General features: G+C 60.6%; 2 protein-coding genes across 12 annotated transcripts in view; one reads left to right on the forward strand and one right to left on the reverse strand.

Moving 5' to 3' along the window:
- RBFOX3 (RNA binding fox-1 homolog 3) overlaps positions 1–12506 on the forward strand; it is a 206430-nt gene extending 193924 nt beyond the window's left edge. For 10 of the 11 annotated variants that reach the window (XM_064150780.1, XM_064150781.1, XM_064150784.1 and 7 more), the window contains 11 exons: positions 3401–3652; positions 4494–4631; positions 5113–5166; positions 5689–5781; positions 6921–6981; positions 7262–7315; positions 7593–7725; positions 8340–8379; positions 8942–9003; positions 9311–9389; positions 10370–11198. In XM_064150780.1, the coding sequence (XP_064006850.1) occupies positions 3401–3652; positions 4494–4631; positions 5113–5166; positions 5689–5781; positions 6921–6981; positions 7262–7315; positions 7593–7725; positions 8340–8379; positions 8942–9003; positions 9311–9389; positions 10370–10414 (1011 nt within the window). In that variant the 3' untranslated portion in view covers positions 10415–11198. Of the gene's footprint in view, positions 1–3400; positions 3653–4493; positions 4632–5112; positions 5167–5688; positions 5782–6920; positions 6982–7261; positions 7316–7592; positions 7726–8339; positions 8380–8941; positions 9004–9310; positions 9390–10369 lie in introns of all 11 variants that reach the window. The other variant, XM_064150782.1, reaches the window with a different exon arrangement.
- An 872-nt stretch (positions 12507–13378) lies between these two features.
- Positions 13379–17802, reverse strand: ENGASE (endo-beta-N-acetylglucosaminidase). The gene is made up of 14 exons (XM_064150772.1): positions 17613–17802; positions 17361–17437; positions 17014–17215; positions 16575–16723; positions 16306–16463; positions 16070–16218; positions 15725–15890; positions 15270–15373; positions 14968–15076; positions 14691–14863; positions 14330–14484; positions 14126–14228; positions 13918–14032; positions 13379–13804 (listed from the first exon to the last, which is right to left on the reverse strand). The coding sequence occupies exons 1-14, from the start codon at positions 17714–17716 to the stop codon at positions 13412–13414; spliced, it is 2157 nt and encodes a 718-aa protein (XP_064006842.1). The 5' UTR covers positions 17717–17802; the 3' UTR covers positions 13379–13411.
- Positions 17803–18161: the final 359 nt, after the last annotated feature.

The raw sequence follows: 18161 nt of genomic DNA on the forward strand, positions 1-18161 counted from the left end.
CAAGGCTTGTTGGTGTGGTGCTGTGCCAAGGAGCCCAGCAGCAGCAGGACACCAGCCAGCCCACAGGATGCAGCAGTGTGTGCTGTGCTTCCTGGAGCTGCTTCCCCCCTTGCTGGTGAAGGCCTCAGGTCTCTGTCTCAGTCCTTTTGCTGCCGTCCCTTGGGCCATGGTGTTTTGTCAGAGGGTTGTGCCACTGCCCTGCTCGCATCCTGCTCAGGCAGGAGAGCAGCACAGCTGGTGGGGTGCTGCTTTTGCCTCTCATGCCTCACCACTGGCTTTGCTCTGTGCTTGGTCTCGTGTACTGTACTCCTCTCCTTGCAGAGTTTCTTTCAATGTAAACACAGGAAGCTGCCCCACAAACTGCTGTATGGGGGCACACCCCACACTCCTGGGTGAGATGTGCAATGTGGGAGCCAGGAACCCCTCTTAGAGCACCTCGCCCTTACTTCCACAGGCTTCTGTGGGGCTGGGCCCTCTAAGCTGGGAGCACGCAGGTGCAGGTTGGTGCCATCTGGCTTCTTCTAGGGTGCAGAGGTGGGTCCCTAGGACTTCTCAGGTACTGGGAAGGACCCAAGAAATGACCTACTCCAGGTGCGAGCTTAAGGGCAGCTGTGGGACCAGGGCCCCACTTAAACCTCCTGGGAGAAGCAGAGAGTCCCCTCACTGACCAGGGTGCCCAGGGACAAGGCTTTTCCTGGACAGCAGGCAGCCTGGAGCAAGTGGCAGGGGAGGTGGGAGGGGTGTGGAATCACAGAATCATCCAGATTGGAAGAGACCTCCAAGCTCTTCCAGTCCAACCTAGCACCCAGCCCTGGCCAATCAACTAGACCATGGCACTAAGTGCCTCATCCAGGCTTTGCGTCAACACCTCCAGGGATGGCAACTCCACCACCTCCCTGGGCAGCCCATTCCAGTGCCAATCACTCTCTCTGTGTAGAACTTCCTCCTAACATCTAGCCTATACCTCCCCTGGCACAACTTCAGACTGTGTCTCCTTGTTCTGTTGCGAGTGCAAAGGTGGGCAACAAAGCTGGGGAAGAGCCTGGAAAATAAATCTTATGAGGAGCAACTGAAGGAGTTGGGAATGGTTAGTATGAAAAAGAGGAGGCTGAGAGGAGACCTCGTTGCTGTCTACAGCTACCTGAAAGGAGGTTGTGGAGGGGATGGTGCTGGTCTCTTCTCACAGGTAAATAGTGATAGAACAAGAGGAAATGGCCTCAAACTGGAACTGGGTAGGTTTAGACTAGAAATTAGGAAAAAAATGTTCACAGCAAGAGTGGTGAGGCCTTGGAATATGCTGCCCAGAGAGGTGGTGGAGTCACCAACGCTGAATGTGTTTAAAAGTCATTTGGGTGTGGTGCTTGGGGATGTGGTTTAAGGTGAATCTTGTAGAGAAGGGCTATAGGCTGGACTTGGAGATCCTGAGGGGCTTTTCCAACTTGAATGCTTCTGTGATTCTGTGGCTGCAGGCAGCACCATTTCGCTGTGACATCAACAGGCATCACACAGCCAAACCTGCTGCCATCCTTCTCCCCACAGAGTTCTTGCTCCCAGCAGTCACCTCCCACCACCGCTACCAAGCTGAATAGCCCCATCCCACCTGGAGATGGATGGGCAGCACTGGTAGGAGGTGCTGGGAGCTGTTGATCTGCGCCCCAGCGATGGCAAGTGGCAAAATGGGGGAACCTAATGGTCCCTGAATGAAATAATGCTTGGGCTGACAAGCACTGCAATAGCCCTAATTAATTACAGATACAGACGTGGCTGTCGGGATGGGCTGGCGAGGAGCCCATGGGGCCAGAGGCCTGTGCAGGGGGGAACAGTCCCTGCCCCAGCACCCATCTGTGTCCCTCTGCCCACCAGCTCTTACTGTGTGGGCAGCAGTGTCTGTCCTCGCTGTGATTCTGGCTGATCTGGCTACAGTGACAACAAGGACCAGTGTCCAGCGGGGAGCATGTGGGAGTGCTGCAGGCTGCTCCTGCTGCTGGCTTCTGCCGTGCAGGCAGGGAGGGTTGGGCACAGGGCACCAGGGATGCAGGCAGAGAGGGTCAGGAGCTGAGCACCAGGGATGCAGATGGAGGGTTGAGCACTGAGAGGGTGACCTCTGGTGAAGGTTTGGCTCCTGCCCTCTCGCTGTCACAGGCTCTGGAGCCAGGCTGAGTGCGGGATGGAATCCCTCCGGTCTGTGAAGCAGGGTTTGCCCCAGCTGCCCAGCTGAGGGGCAGTCCCAGGGAGGGGGCTCCGCCGCCCTGCAGCATCGGCAGCCCTGGCGCGCTGGCAGGTGCATCTGCCTGGCGTGTCCCCGAGCAGCTGACTCAGCAGGCGAAGGCGCTGGCGAGGCTGCCGATGACTTGCAGATCTGTAGCAGGATCGTTCACGCTGGGTTTGCATGTGGTCCCCCCCGTGCCCCTGGCGCTGGCTCCCTCGCAGGCACGGCGGCTCTGGCAGCGCGGTCTGCGCCCTGCCGTCCCTCCGCGCCGTAAATCGGCCGCACACACAATTAAGGAGCTTGTCTCCACGGGCTGAGCCACAGCTGTATTTCATGGGCAAGAGGCGGCTGCGGCAGGTTGTAAAGCATCCGAGGGGCTGCCAGTGCTGCCCTACATGCTGGCACAGGCATTCATTGCCAGTGGGGGCTGTTGCCGTGTGCCACAGTGGGCATCTGTGTGCCGTGCTGGGCATCTGCGTGCAGCAGAGGGTGGACACATACCTGTGTGAGGTGGGAGGGTGGGTGTGCAAGAGAGGCACAGGCTGGCAGCCCCATGCCACCCCTTTGGCAGGCAATGGGCAGCCTCAGCCTGTGGTGTGGGTGTAGCTCACCCTGTTTGACCGGGGCAGCCAGGCTGCGTTGGAGCAAAGGGCCTATTTAAATATTTAGTAGTTAATTGATCTCTATCTGATGTTTGCTAAGGGGCCATGGATATCCCTCCCTGGCTGTCCCTCCCTATCCTGCTCCCCTTCACTGCCACCACTGTCATTGGCACATGCTGTCACAGGCACTGCTGTTGTGCAGCTCCTCCCAGAAGTGTTGCTGGTCTAGCTCTACTTTGCTCCACTTTGGGCTTCAATCTGAGGGTTGCTCTGGTTTCCTTACCTGAGGAGAGGGCAATGTGCAGCTCCCTTGGTTAAGGGGGAACTCCATCCTGCTGCCCAAGCCCCAGTGCGCCGGGCAGCCAGGGCCCAAGATGGGGGCTTGTACGCAAGCAATGTGGCCCAAGAGCTGCTGCAACACAGAGACAGTCCAGTGTTTGGGGGGAGTGGCACACCAAAGGCTGGAACATGGTGGGGCTGGGGGCCCTGGGGCTGGCTGTGAGGACCAGGACCCTTCCCTGGGTCAGATCACAGCCCAGCACCCCGAGGACATTGGTGGGTAAGGGGGACGGTGCCACTGTCTTGGCAGGGTAACCAGGACGCTACGGCTCCGCCGGACGCGATGGCTCAGCCCTACCCTCCGGCCCAGTACCCCCCACCCCCCCAGAACGGGATCCCCGCAGAGTATGCACCACCACACCCGCACCCCACGCAGGACTACTCGGGGCAAAGCACAGTACCAGAGCACGCCATGACCCTCTACACACCAGCACAGAGCCACGCCGAGCAGCCGGGCACCGACGCCAGCACACAGTCCATAGCAGGGACGCAGACGGTACCGGTAAGGGCGCGGGGCCGGGGGGGGCGTTGGTGTCCGAGGGCAGTGCTGGAGCTGCCAGGGCAGCACCAGGGCAGCAGCGCTTGCCAGGACACTGCCTCTTGGGGTGCCAGACTGGGTACCCCCAGAACAGCTCTCTCCCTTGCAGCCCCCACCCCCCGTCATTTCTAATCACTTGTAATCTACCTGCTTGGCTGCCTTCCCACCAGATAGCTTCAATTACAGCCTTGTAATGCAGCGCCGGGAAAATGCTGAGCCCAGCACTTCCCAGATGGGCTGCAGCAGCCTCACGTGCGAGGTCTGCCACCCCCACCCTGAGCAAACCTGTGTGCCGGCTTGTGGCCCCTGGGCACCGTGCCACTGGGCTGACAGGAGGGACAGAGGCTTGTGTGAGCCCGTGAGATGCTGTCTGGCTCTCTGCAGAAGGTCAGCCTCTGCCCTCTCCTAGGCTCCCCCTTCCATGGGGTGTGCTCTTCGTGCCCCCGTAGCGCTCAACCCCCACCTCCCCCCAATCCCTGGCACTCCTAATGGGGTGGATGATGCCCTAACCCTGCTGGCTGGACTGGCTGAGGCAGGGAAGTGCAGCCCTGGGCTGGATCCCTAGGCTGGGTGTTTCCTAAGTCCCCACAGGCACTCCTCCCCTCCAGCATCCCCCCGACTCACTGGGCTATTAGGACACCCATGGGGTGCTGCCTGGAGCTTGGGGACCACAGGGCCTAAGATGTCCTTGGGGGGCAGGCAGGGCCAAGCACAGGGGAGGAGGATAGTCGCCGTGCTTGGACCCTTGGCTGGGGACATGGGGCTGGCAAGACAGGGGCCTGACAGGCGGCGGTGCTTCCCACAGCAGACAGACGAGGCGGCACAGACAGACAGCCAGCAGCTACACTCCTCAGACGCCACAGACAAGCAGCAGCCCAAGAGGTTACACGTCTCCAACATCCCCTTCCGATTCCGGGACCCTGACCTGCGGCAAATGTTTGGGGTGAGTCTGGCCCCTTCCATCCACCAACATCTCCTGCTCTTCACTTGAGTGCTGCCCCTGTGGCAGTGTGGGAACCACAGCACTGTGCCATGCCCAGTGCCTGTTCTGACCAGCCCGTGGTGTGCCCAGGCACCTCCATGCTGCTGCTGGTGGGAGGGAGCAGTGGTTTGCAGCATTTGTGCCCCAGTTAACAGCCAGGCTGTTGGGCTGAGGCCCATGCACAGAGTGATACCGAGGCCTTGTTCCCATCCCCTTGTCCTCTTCCCAGCCCTTATTAGGATTCAAAGCAGTGTAGGCTAATGAGATTTTGGGTGATACTCCTCAAGTCTTTAAGACACAGGAAGGTTGAGCCCTCTCACCTGCATGGCATTGAGGGTCTAGCCCCAGAGGCAACCCTTTGCCCATCCCAAACGCAGATCCCTGTGCCAGCAGCCCTGGCTGTGGACTATGGACACTCACCCTCTGCTCTCTCCACTTGCAGCAATTTGGGAAGATCCTGGATGTGGAGATCATTTTCAACGAGCGGGGCTCCAAGGTGGGTGCTGCCTGCGACCAGTGTGTTACAGTGAGCCCTGGAGAGGGGCCAAGCAGAGCTTCAATGTCCAGCAGCTCCTCTGCTCACTTTCCCCTCTTCTCCTGCCCCACGGGACCAAGTCATGGGGGACCCCATCTGGAGCAGCCCCATCCCACTGCCCTGCATCAGCTTGGGGAGGCCGTGCAGGTGCCTGCACCCCAAACACTGGAGCAGGGGGTGGGCCCCCTCTGCTCGCTCTGCACAGGCAGCTTGTGTCCCTTTGTGTGTGGATGTCTCTGTTGTATCTTCCCTGCTTTCTGTGCCCTCTCCCAGACTCTCCTCCCAGCTCGTGGGTGATGCTGGGGCCTCCGCCGGGACCCCCAGACCCAGCGGGGGTCCCAGCCTGGCCTCTCCATCTCTGCACTGCGGCAGCCTCATCTCCTGCGCCAGCTCTCCTGATTCACCCCCTCTCTCTCTCTGTCCCCGCACCCTCTCTCTGTCTCTCTCTGTCTCTTTCTTTCTCCTTTTCTCCTCTGCTCACAGGGTTTTGGGTTTGTAACTTTTGAAACTAGCACAGATGCCGACCGGGCACGGGAGAAGCTGAATGGCACCATCGTAGAGGGCCGGAAGATTGAGGTGCTCAGATAAGTCTGCTAGTGCCATGCTGCGTGTGTGTGCGTCCCCTCTGCCCTGCCCGGGGACCCTCCCCTGATGGGGGCTGCGGGCAGGGCTGAGCTGCCCAGGAGCTGTGGGCAAGGAGATCTGGGGCTCTTTGGAGCAGCTCTGGGTCCAGCCCCAGTCCCGCATGCCCCAGGGGAGGCTGCCCGGCGTGTGCATGCATCCGTGAATGCAGCACGGGAGCATGTGTGCCCGCTGCCGGGAAGGTCACCACTTGGCACAGGGAGCATCCGGCTCAAATCACCCTCCTGTGTGTAGGGAGAGCTGGGCACAGCTCGGACTCTGACTGCATTTTGCCAGTTACAGGGGGATTCTGGCAGGCCCCCACTGCCTGCAGCTCCTGTGCCCAATCTTTGCAGGGAGGAGAGGGACTTGCTGCTCCCCATGCTGTTGCCAGCTCCTCTGTGCCGGGCTCCCATGCCCGCTGTGCAGGCAGCTGCTGTGCTGCCTATCCCCTGAGGCTTTTATTGCCTCAAGCCAGGTAGAGGGATCAGGCTCTGCCCGTTTGTTGGCAGCACCTTGCTGATTGTTGGCAAGTGGTGGGAAGCAGGGAAGCACGTGGCTGAGGGAGCAGGATGCAAAGGTCCCCAGCAGTGCTGAGTGCAGGAAAACACAGCCCGGCAGGGCACAGCAATGCCCCATAGACAGGCACTTTCTGTCAGAGAACAGTCTGACCTAGCTGAGCAGGAGCTTGTGGGCACTTCCAAGAGTGACCCAAGCTCCTGTCACAAGAGTGTCCTTCCTGCAACCTAGATCAGGCATGGGGTGGGGATGAGACGCTGCTGAGTCTGGCAGCAGGACGTCAGAGATCAACCTGAGCATGGCACCACAGTGGTCAGGGCATCAGTCACCAGCCTGAGCAATGCTTGTCACCAGGGCTAGGAGATGTAAGCTGGTGGCAGTACAGGCAGGATGGCATTACAGTGGGGCAGCTGTGGGCAGAGACTCATCCCACATCTCCCCACGCAGCTGGCATCCTTTGTTCCAGCATCTGAAGCAGCAGTGACACGTGCCAAGTGCAGCCAAGCAGCCCTTGGCTGCAGCCTCACCAGCTCGGCTGCCTGCAGGCACTGAGCTCCTGTCCTCTCTCTCTGCAGGTGAACAATGCCACAGCCCGGGTCATGACGAACAAGAAGGCTGCCAACCCCTACACCAATGGTAAGGGCCAGCATGAGAAGAGCCAGAGCCAGAGCAGGAGCATCCCTGGGCAGCATCACTGCCAGGATGCAGCCAAGCTTCTGCAGCAAATGCCCTCCACACCCTTTGGCAGAGGGGAGAGCAGCCACTCCCTGCCCAATGTGGGGGTGCAGACCCTTGGGTACCCCACACCCTGCAGCTGCCTGGACATGGGAACTGCAGCTTCTCAGACTCAGCCAGGGAGTGTGGGGAGTGCAATGGGGAGAGTGCCCCCAGCCTAACTCACTCTCCCTGTCCACAGGCTGGAAGCTGAACCCAGTGGTGGGAGCAGTCTACGGCCCCGAGTTCTACGCAGGTAATGTTGGGTCAGAGCTGACCCCACCATGGCTGCCCCCAAATGTCAGTTCCATGCCATGTCTGACCCTGCCACTGCTCTGAGCAGCAAGCAACCCCCAGCCCCTCTCCCCATCCTGCACCCCTGCTTGCACAACTCCCCCACCCCATCCTCTCTCCCCAGCATCCTACAGTGTCCCCAAAGCCTAGGGGACAAAGGCAGGCTCAGGCACAAGGTGCCCCACAGTGGCTGTGGGAGTGCAAGCCATGTGCCCACGTTTGCCCTCTCCCTCCTGCAGTAACGGGGTTCCCGTACCCTGCCACGGGGACAGCTGTGGCCTACCGAGGGGCACACTTACGGGGCCGAGGACGCGCTGTCTACAACACCTTCCGCGCTGCGCCGCCGCCGCCGCCCATCCCCACCTACGGCGCGTGAGTACTGGGGCAGCGGTGGGGCACTGCCCACCTCGGCGCAGGGCGCTGCTGGCCGCTGCATTGCCCTGACTCTCCTGCCATCAGCATTGGCATCACCAGGTTCTTGTGCTTCAGGAATGGGCTGCAATTCCCTCAGCTCCTGACTGGCCCTGGGCTTCGTTAATCCCCCAGCTGCTGCCCCATAGGGTGACCAGCAGCGCCCTGCACCCAAGGGCATAAGCCATTACTCCAGCTGCGCCAGCTATTTTAATAGCAAGGCTTTCCTGGCACTTGTGGCCACTGTGCTGACACATCCATAACAATTTGTGGCCACTCAGTAGTGATTATTCCTCAGGCTCTTCCATACCTGTGGTACCTCTTGCCCTCGACCATGTCCTCTGCTTGTTGTCATGTCCCTGCCCGCCGTGCCAGGAGGGACAATGTCCTCAAGTTGCTGGAATAGCCCCTGCCCACCCATTGGCTGCACTGCTGGAGGCAGCTCCCCCCAGTTCACTGGCCTCACGGGATCACAGGATATTAGGGCTTGGAAGGGACCTCCTCAGATCGAGTCCAACCCAGTACTTCTCAGCTGGTGACACAGGCAGGCTCTGATGCCTTCACCTCCTTTGCAGGGTCGTCTACCAGGACGGGTTCTACGGAGCTGAGATCTACGTAAGTGCTGCTGTGTCCAGATCTGGTGCACACCAGGGACCCTGTGCCAGGGTGGAGGGCAAGCAGCTAGGGGCAACTCTGCATTGGGCTATGCCTCTGGCAGCTGCTCCTGCTAGGGAAGGCAGCTGGAGCCCAGGCTAGCGTGGATGCAGTGAGCATGGTGGCACCGCAGAGGGTCTTGTACCCTCAGCCAGGCCCAGGGTCGTGCAGGATTTACGGCCCCGGCGAGTGTCACTGCGCTGCCTCACACCAGCGTTTAACCTCCATGTTTAAGAAGCTGTTGGCCATATTTCAGGCGGGCGGCTGAAGGATTTATCTAACATGACACCTCATTAAAGTGATCAGGGAGGTGACATTCTCTCCTCTGGAAATTTAATTTTTTAAGGTTAATGTTTGCGAAACCCTCTGGGGAATGGTAATGAGGCTGGTGTGTGCCTGCTGGCACAGCCACCAGCTCCTGGCAGGGACCTGCTGCTGCTCCAGCGTGCTGCCGAGGGGCTGCCCCTCGAGCCTCCTTGGCAGGAGCTACCCCTCACCCTGACATAGTCTTTCTCCACTGCAGGGGGGTTATGCTGCATACAGATATGCCCAGCCTGCGGCAGCAGCAGCAGCATACAGCGACAGGTAAGCACCCCTGCACCACGGGCATCTCTTCGGCAGGGAGGAGCCCCATTTCACCACCTGAACTGCCCAGTCCAACACACCCCAGCTTTTGTGCTCTGAAAGGTGAGGATGGAGCTGGATACAGTGGGGATGTCCTGCAAACTGGAGCCCTTGGGCTTGTTCTGAAAAGGACTGTTGGGGAAAAGAGGAAGGGACCTGGAGGGTCCCAGGCAGCATGGAGGGAAGCAGTGGCCAGGCAAGGGGGTTGCTGAGGGGAGATGGGACCCCGACCCCAGTCACTAACACTCACTCCTGTGCTTGCTCCTAGTTACGGCAGAGTGTATGCAGCAGCAGACCCATACCACCACACCATCGGCCCCGCCGCCACGTACAGCATCGGCACCATGGTAAGAGCAGCCCCCACGGCCTTTCTTTGCTTCATGGCGCGAGCAGCAGCCAGCCTGGGGAGGGGGCCCTGCCCAGCACCCCGGGCAGCCTGCAGGGCACAGGGACAGGCAAGGTCCTGTGGGAGAGGGAGCAGAGACCTGATGGTAGTAGCAGGAGAAGCACAGCCCCTGCCTGGCTCTGTCCACAGGCAGGCAAGAGAGGAAGAACCCCAGCCCTGTATCTCCACCCCATGTGCCCTGTTATGCCTGGCTAATAGCAGCACGATGCAGTCTTGGCCATGTACACCACTTTCTGAGTACTGCCCATGCCAGCTACCTGGGCAGAAACCCAGGGCCCTACCTGTGAAACTGGGACCCTATTTCTCATCCCCGGCACAGTGCCACATCCCCAGGCCCTGGCATGCAGCCATGCACAGGGAACACACATGTGCATGCCAGCACTCACAGCCCATGCACACGCCACGGCTCTTAGCTAGCTTCACAACCAGCATCAAAGATGAAAAATTCCACTCATGGGTGGGATCTCAAAGCCAACCTGTCATTTTTTTTCCTTTTCTAAAATTCCCCCTACTCCCAGCTGGGATCAGCACCCCCCTGACACAGCCAACCCCAGGCATTTGCTACTGTGGGGCTGAGATGCCTCCATATCACTGAGACAGGTAGGGTGTGTGCCAGTGCAGGGGATAGGGAGTGGCTCTTCTGTGGTCACTGTGGTGCCATGGTGCCACACTGGGGCAAGTGCAGCACTTGTGGACATCCCAGAGCCCAGGCATCACTGGGCACCCGTGGCCCTGCCCAACCTCATGTCCCAAGGACAGAAGCAATCTGGTGTGATTCTAAATTTAAAAGGAAAAAAGAAATAAACTAAAAAGCAAGAAGAAAAACAAAAACAAAACAAAAAGAAAAAAAAAAAGGGAAGAACTGGGCTTTGCCTCTCTCTCAAATACTGATTGGCTTTTTTTTCATCTTTGATGTTGCAGGCTAGTCTATACCGAGGAGGGTACAGCCGCTTCACTCCCTACTAGCAAGACAGACCCAGCCCCTCCCACCACTAGCACTGAGCGCTCACTAGCACCAAACCCAGCCAGGCAGACACAGAGCCGGGCCCAGGTCTCTGGAGGAACCATGGCCCAGCCTGGGCTGGGCTCCGCTGAGCCCACACCCATAGGGTCACCCCACGCCACTCCAGCCGCCGCTCACCCGTGTCTCCTGCGCCATCTGCCTGTCCCTGGGGACTGTGGGGAGCAGGGCCAGCCCTTGGTCCCAATGACAACCCATTCCCACAGCCAAGTCACAGGGTCCCCGAGCAGCTCCATCCCAGCCTGAGTGGGTGTTGTCCTTCTTGAGGGTGCAGAGGGTGAGCCAGGAAGGATTCTGTGCCCGCAGGCATGGGGAACATGGCGCTGATGGCAGCCTCTCTGCCCCTCCATAGGAGAGACAAGAACTGATGTGGGCTGCTGCAAGCTCTAGGGACAGAACTCGGCTGGGGTGGGTGTGGGACCACAGGGACAGATCCTCGGGCAGTAGCACTTCTTAGGGGGCGATTACAGTGCTCTGCAGTGTGATGGGCTGGCTGAAGTGTGGGGCTCAGGTGTGGGAGTCAGGTGTGGCGCAGGGCTCGAGGGGACCCCTTCAGCCAGCAGCTCAGCCAGGCTGCCACACACACTGCTGCAGCAAAAGACCTGCCTCTCTGTTTCTGTTGTAGTGAAACCACGGCCGTTTTCCTTCTGGGACCAGGAAGGGCAAAAACCTCTGTACACACACACACACGCACACACGCACACACCCCCCCGAAAAATATACCGAAAATTCCAAAAAAATAAAACAACTTAAAGCAAAGCAACAGAAAAAAATATAAAAGACAAAAAGACAAAAAAGCAAAGCGGTAACAGCCAAGTGACAGTCCCATAACACCGTCCACACACGCACCGAGCGAGCGAGTCCCGGAGGAGAGCCGCGGCGAGCACGGACCGGCCGGACACGCCAGAGGGTCCCCGCTCCACCCCGGCCCCCCAGCCCGTGGCAGGGAGGGAGAGTCGGCACGCATCGAGCGCAGGGCGTCCAGAGGGGCCCCCACCCAGGTGCAGGGCCTGGGCACCACGTCTTCCTTTCAGCCCCGGCGCAGCGGCAGCACTGGGGGTGCCGGCGGAGCAGTGCAGCACGTCAGCCCTGCCCTGGCTCTGGGGACCGGACACCAGGTTGGGAACCCGGATTCACGTTTCCCTTCCCGAGCTCCAGTGCTTGCCGGTCATCAGGGTGTCGAGTGTGCGAGGCCCCGGCTCCCGCGTGGAGCTGTGGCGGCGGCACAGCCGCTTCGCTGAGGCGCTGGGCGTTGCAGGGGGATGAGCCTCAGCCTTTTAAAGGGAAATTTTGTTAAGAGGAGCTTGCAACTCGCTTGCGATCCCTTTCCCCTCCCTCCCCTCCCTCCCCTGACACACCCAGGGCTCCCACTCCACAGGGAGCAGTCCTGAGCAATGCCGCTCATGGCCCCCCCTGCGCTGAGCCAGAACCAGGATCCTGCTCCCGCTCCCACCTGCTCCGTGGCATGGGACACTCTCATGGCCACCCATCTCTGTCCAAGACAGCGGGACCCTCCTAGCCCTCAGCACAGGGTCTTGGCCATGGCATAGCCTGTGGGGCCCAGCCCAAACCCCCGGGGTTGGTCCGCAGCAGCCAGCACGCCGGGTCCGGTGCCACAAAGCCCTGCAGAGCCCACTCTGGGTCGCAGGCCTGGCCTCGTGCTCAGCCCCTGCCCCCAGCCCCTGCCCCACGTGGCTCTGCCACTCCTCAAACCTCACTTTATAGTCTGCAGACACCCCAAGGCTCCAGCAACGAGCTCCCCCTTTTCTATTCCCAGTGTACATAGCCCCGGCCGCCCTGGCCCCGCGCCCCTGCCCTGTACAAAGCTCCTTCCATCGCTGTACTGGCTTCTTCCTTACAGCAAAACCCCTGTGCCGGCCGCCGGTGCGCAGGCTGGTGCTGGCCCATCCTGTATGCTTCAAAGGTGTGACCATTCTAATAAACAGTATTATTATTATTATTATTATTATTATTATTATTATTATTACAAGGATTATTATTATTATTGAAATTATTAATAAAGATTTCTTTCTTCAACCAGCGTGACTCAGGATTTGACTGGGGCATGGGTGCAGGGCTGTAGCTGGGGTGATATGTTTGGCTATCCTGGCACCCCTCTGGACAGTGAGGTGGCAGGCTGTGCCAGGCAAGGGGGGCAGTGCAGCAGGACCACCACTCTCGACTTGCCATTGCAAGGAAGCAAGGTGCCAGCCCTCCCCTGGCTGCACTGAGCCCATCATTTTTCAAACCGTCAGATAATTCTTCTCGGAGTGAGTCCCTCACCAGAGGAGCAGCAGCTTAACTGCTGACATATTAATTTTCCTGACCAGGAGCCAGCATTGTTTGTGGGGCTCAGGCCGGTGCTTGGGGGGGAGCCGGGGCTGGGCGACCCCACCGCGCCTCGCGCTTGCCTGCCTCCCTGCCTGCTAATTGCTTGCTCACCAGACTGTGAGAAAATAATTGCTGCTATAAATTTTCTCTCTTTCTCCACAGAAGCTGCCCAGGGGAGGCAGTGCGGGTGCAGCCATTGCCAGCCCACTCTGGGGAGAGGGCATTGTGGGCTGGGTGGTGCTGGGTCCACAGTGGATGGCCAGTGACTGCCTGCACTGGGCTGCTTGTCAGCGCTGGGAATCATAGCAGAGTTGGTGACACCTCCACTCCCACACCAGGTGGGTCCCTAGCATGATTTGGTGCAGGGTTTGGGGGTTTTGGGGCAGATGCCACAGCCTGGGTGTGCACAGCTGGCAGATAGCAAGAGCTGCAGGAGCTGGGGTGGTCCTGGGCTCACAGGGCCCTGGTCAGCACCCAGCAGGCCACAGAGGTGAGAGAAGAGTGGCCCATCGAAACAGCCTTCACCTTCTAAACTCCTTGACTACAGCCCACCCATGAGCACAGAAGAGACACAGATGCAAGGCTGCACCACGTTCACTTTTAATACCAGCTCAGCTAGTGCCACCGGCTGGCTCGGAGTAGACCAGCACCAGTCGCCCCCAGCGGTGGGGGTCCACAGGTAGTTCGTCTCGCAGCACCGGCTCCACCAGCAGCTCCAGCTGGCAGGACTGCCCAGCTGCTGGCCGAGGCACCACCAGCCCCACAGCGCGGTACAGGCAGGCATATGCCTGCCCCAGAAGCTGTGGCTGCGTTTGGCCCCGGCGGCAGCGGGCACCCTGGCTGAAAACACGGAAGCAGGCAGCCCGGCCAGGAGGGAAAACCCAGCGGAGGGTGAGGCTGAGCGAGAGCTGCCCGGCCTCAGGGCTATCCTGCCACCAGAGCTGAGAAGCTGCCAGGCTGTGCACCTGTGGTGGAGAGGCTGCCACACTGGCTGCATCCAGCACCTGCAGAGGGAACCACAGCACTCTTGGAGCCGGAGCTGATGGAAGCACCCACCCACCTACCTACCCACCCTCCGGTGCAGCACTGGGGTTGGTGACTCCCAGCAGGCACTCACCCGAACCTCCCCAAGCAGGCAAGTGAAGGATGTCTCCTGCGGGCTGGGCTGGTGTCGGGACACAAGCAGGGAGAGGTCTCGCAGGCTACAGTTCTGCAGGTCCAGCTCATAGCACCTGAGAATGAAGGAACAGAGATGATGCACTGCTAGGGGGCCCTACAGGGTGGCTATACCTGCCTATGGGTATAAGGTGCTGGAGGACACCCACCGGCTGGTCCAGCCATTGGAACTACGGTGACAGGCAGCAAGCAGCTTCGCAAGGCTGGGCGGCGGTGCCGGGAGAAACCGGGGGTGGTAACGGCCATTGGGCTCTGCCAGAGGGAGGGAGGTCAGAGGGGTGAGGGGCTGAGCTAGTCCTGTGCCCTGCAGTGAGTGCTTACTGCAGAGCGCACAGAGGGCGCAGGGTCCTCACCGGGCAAGGAGGTAATGTTGCCCTCGAGGCAGACACCCGAGTCCCAGGTGGTGATTTCCAGTGACACTGTGAACTCATCAGGGTGTGGCCCCTCTAGCTTGTAGAGCAGGGTCAGGAAGAGCTTGGGGGGCGCTGGCATCTGCAAAGAGAAAAGGCTGATGACCCCAAATCCACCCAGAAAGAGAGAGAGAGAGAGAGAGAGAGAGAGAGGAGAGAGAAAGAGAAGATGCATCGGGTTAGGTCTGCTGGGCAAGGCAGGCAGAGAGCTGCGCGTACAGCTCTGCCCAGGCCATGTGGCCCATGCTGGCACAGCACCAGCCCAGCGCTGAGAGGCTGACAAGAGGGCTTCACCCCAACTCACCGGACAGCCACTCGCTCCTCGCCGGGGGCGATGGTCCCCTGCACCCTCAGGGAGCTGCCCCCATACCAAGCGTCCTGCAGGCAGCAGCTGGTGCTCAGCCTGCCCTTGTGCTCCGGGTAGAGTGGCTGGATCTCCTGCGCACTCAGGTCATACCAAGGCCCAGCCTCTTCCTCCTGCAGGACAGGGTGAGCTGGATTGGACACAGAATAGGAAGTAGGGACCCCCCTGCCCAGCCCACCTCTTCCAGGCTGTAGCAGAGCCATTGCCCTGCACCCACCTTCCCATCCAAGAACCTGCTTGTGCCCATGCCCAGGCTGAAGGAGGTGGCAAGGGGCAGTGTGCAGATGCTGTGTGTGGGCAGGTACTCAGCCAGCAAGCCCCAGAACCTAGAGGAAAAGGTAGGTGTCAGCACAGACTCCTGCTACAGCAGCTGCTCTGGCACAGCCTTGGGCATTTTCTCAGCTGGGGCAAAGCGACTGGTCCTGGCCAGCAGCCAGGGTCTCCTGGCAGCTCTCCTGGCCTGGGATGCTCCCAGCCCCATCTCCCACCATGGCCCCTGCCCCACTGAGCCACCCTCACTTGTTCTCATTCTGCAGGAAATTTTCCTCGCCCAGGTGCTCGTAGACCCAGCCAGGAGCGAAAATGGCTGCAGAGAGGCCATGCTGGCGGATCAGGCGCAGGGACTGCAGAAATAAGTGGTGAGTAGCATGGGCTGAGGCAGTCAACTTGTCACTCACCCTGTCCCCACTCCCCCAGGTCCCACTGACCCCATGGTAGGGCAGAACAACACTGTGGGGATGCACAGTGGCATCTTCCCTTTCCAGGGACAGCAGCACCAGGCTCCCTCAGCAGTCTCTCCATGCATGGTTGCCAACCCAGCAGCTCCAGTTCTCCCCACTGCTCACTGCTGCATGCCCTGGTTAGCAGCCCAGGATGGCACAGCATGGTAAAGGCACAGCCATCAGTGGGAGTTCAAAGACCTGCACTGGAGGGAGGCCCAAGGTCCCACTCTGTCCCAGCCCCAGCACACCCACCTTGTCAGTGTCGAAGCCACCACCAATCACCTCCCCACGGGCAAAGACATCAACACCAACATAGACATCAGTGTGGCGTGGCCCAGCCAGCTCCCGTGTGCGCTCCAGGTGTGCCTCCTTCCAGTTGTAGTTGGTGAACAACCCATCACAAGCATCAAAGAACACCCTGGAGACAAGGGTCAGGGTGACAGTTCAGACACTGCAGCTGTCCCCACAGACCACCCCACTAAGGGTTGTGCAAGCCATGCCCTGACCACCCCTCAGGGCTGGGTTTGGGCTGGGTTGATGGTTCAACCCAGGGCAAGTTTTGACTGGGCAAGATGGTGAGGCAGAGCCTGGCCTCACCTATTCTCCTCATTCAGCTCATTCTGCCACCTCAGCGCGCCATTTCTCAGGATGCTGTCATACCAGATCACCAGCCCTCCTGGCACGGTGCTGTGCACCTCTGCTGTCAAGTGCCACAGGAAGTGGGGCAGGTTCCTCACCGCTGCTGCCTGGCAGAGGAGAGCAGGGATAATTGGGCATGAGACGGGCAAGAGGAGGGTGAGGGCAGAGAGGCGCAGGGAGGTGAGCAGGCTCACGCTCAGTGTGTTCTCCAGGTTGATCAGCCAGCCGTCGAAGTGGTAGTGCTGGGCGATGCGGGCCAGCTGCTCGCTCACTGCACGGTATGCCTCCTCCCCGCCAGCCAGGAATGCTTCGCACAGCTTCTCCCCGTCCGTCCATTCCGTGATGAATGTGCCTGGGGAGGTCGCAGAAGAAAGCCTTGGCCACACACTCTGGCAAACCCATCATGTACCTCCTCCAGGCCTGGTCCTGTAGCCACCAGCTCCACAGCTGGGCCTGCCCTCACCCAGAACAGGGACTCCATTCTTGTGCGCCGCGTTGGTCCAGCACACAGGTGGGATGGTAACAGTATGGTGGCTGAAGTAGACGAAGATGTCGATGTACCGCCAGTGGTAGAAGACATAAGGGTTGCGCGTGGCTGAGCCCTGGATGAACCTGCGGTGTCAGAGAAGGAAGAGTGTTGAGCAATGCGGGAAAGACGCCTGCAGACAGCTGCGGGGCTGGGCAGGAACCTGACTCATGCCCCAGGAGCCAGGCAGAGCTGTGGTGATGAGCCACCTCTGTGGTCCCTGACAAGGGCTGGCCCAAGCGAAGTCACTGTGAATCAAACTCTTCCATCTTTGCCTGCCAGCAGCCAACCCAGCAGGAAACAAACCAAACAGAAGAGGTTTGGGGTTTGAGATGTTGAGCCTCATCGCCACATCTCCCCTCTGCCCAGTGCATACCTGTCATCAATGTACCCGCCACGCATGTCATGGCACACCAGAGTCCGGGGTCTCTTGCTGTGGAGTGGGGGCTGGCGCTTTGCCAGTGGCACAGTAGAGATGTTGAAGTCATCGTTGCCATCAGGCTTCCAGGCCAGCAGCTCCTCCAGACCAGACAAGAAAAAGCTGACGGGCTCTGTTGTCTTGATGTCAAAGTATCTCGCTGGGTCAGGTGGGAAGAGTGGCACAGGGTCAGTGGGAAGCACCGCACATGAGTCTTGGCATCGGCACTCGACAGTAGCACTGGCACCAGGCACCAGCACTGGCACCAGCACTGGCACCAGTACGGGCACCGGCACCAGCCTCACCTGGCAGGGGCTGCGGGTGGGTGCTGATGGTGTCGTGCAGGACGGTGGTTCCCCGGTGTTCTGCCGCCGGCTGGAAGCTGACCGGGAAGGGAGTTGAGGGCCAGGACAGGCCCCGGTGCTGCCCGGGCACCCGCCGCCGGGACGGGCCCAGCACCGCGGCCAGCGCCAGCCGAATGCCGCTGAGCCCCGGCCTCGGCCCCTGTGTCGACCTCGCTCCCGGCCCGACCCCGCCGGGCCCGCTCCACCGCCCACCTCCTCCGCCGCCTCCCGGCCCTCTCCGCCTCGTCTTCGGCCTCCTCCGCCGCGGCCCCGACCCTCTTCCCGCGCCGCCCAGGCCCCTCCTGCGCCGCTGCCATGGAGCTGCTGCCGCTGCCGCTCTCACACTGGCGGCAGCGCGGCAATGGCCCCGGCCTGGCCCAGCTCGCCCGGAGGCGCGGCCCACGGAGCCCCGCCCGCAGCGGTCCCGGCTCCGGCTCCGGTCGCTGCCGCGCACCGCCCCCAGCACCCGGCTCGGCCCGCCCCGGCCGCGCTCGGCCCCGCACGGAGCCTGTGCCTCGGGATGGGGGCGTGTGGTGGCACGCAGCGTGTGTCCTGGGAGGGGGCATGTGTCCGGGGATGGACTGCGTGTCCCAGCGTGTGGTGTGTGTCCCCAGTCAGGCCCCGCTGGGCAAACCGGGGGCGAGCAGGTCTTCAGCTGGTGGCCCGCTCCACAGTGCCCTCCACTAGCGCCAGCAGTGCCAGCTGTGCCTGGCACCCAAGGGGCCGGGTGCTGCCATGGGCTTCACCGCACCGTGGGGCTGT

The sequence above is a fragment of the Pogoniulus pusillus genome, chromosome 11 (assembly GCF_015220805.1).
Source record: "Pogoniulus pusillus isolate bPogPus1 chromosome 11, bPogPus1.pri, whole genome shotgun sequence".
In the NCBI taxonomy this organism is placed as follows: domain Eukaryota; kingdom Metazoa; phylum Chordata; class Aves; order Piciformes; family Lybiidae; genus Pogoniulus; species Pogoniulus pusillus.

Coding starts and splice junctions, on each gene's coding strand:
- ENGASE (XM_064150772.1), bottom strand. CDS start 17,716: ATGGCAGCGGCGCAGGAGGGGCCTGGGCGGCGCGGGAAGAGGGTCGGG. Junction 15,374..15,724: donor GTGGCTTCGACACTGACAAG/GTGGGTGTGCTG, acceptor TTATTTCTGCAG/TCCCTGCGCCTGATCCGCCA. Junction 13,805..13,917: donor GCCTGCTTGGGGAGGTTCGG/GTGAGTGCCTGC, acceptor TTCCCTCTGCAG/GTGCTGGATGCAGCCAGTGT.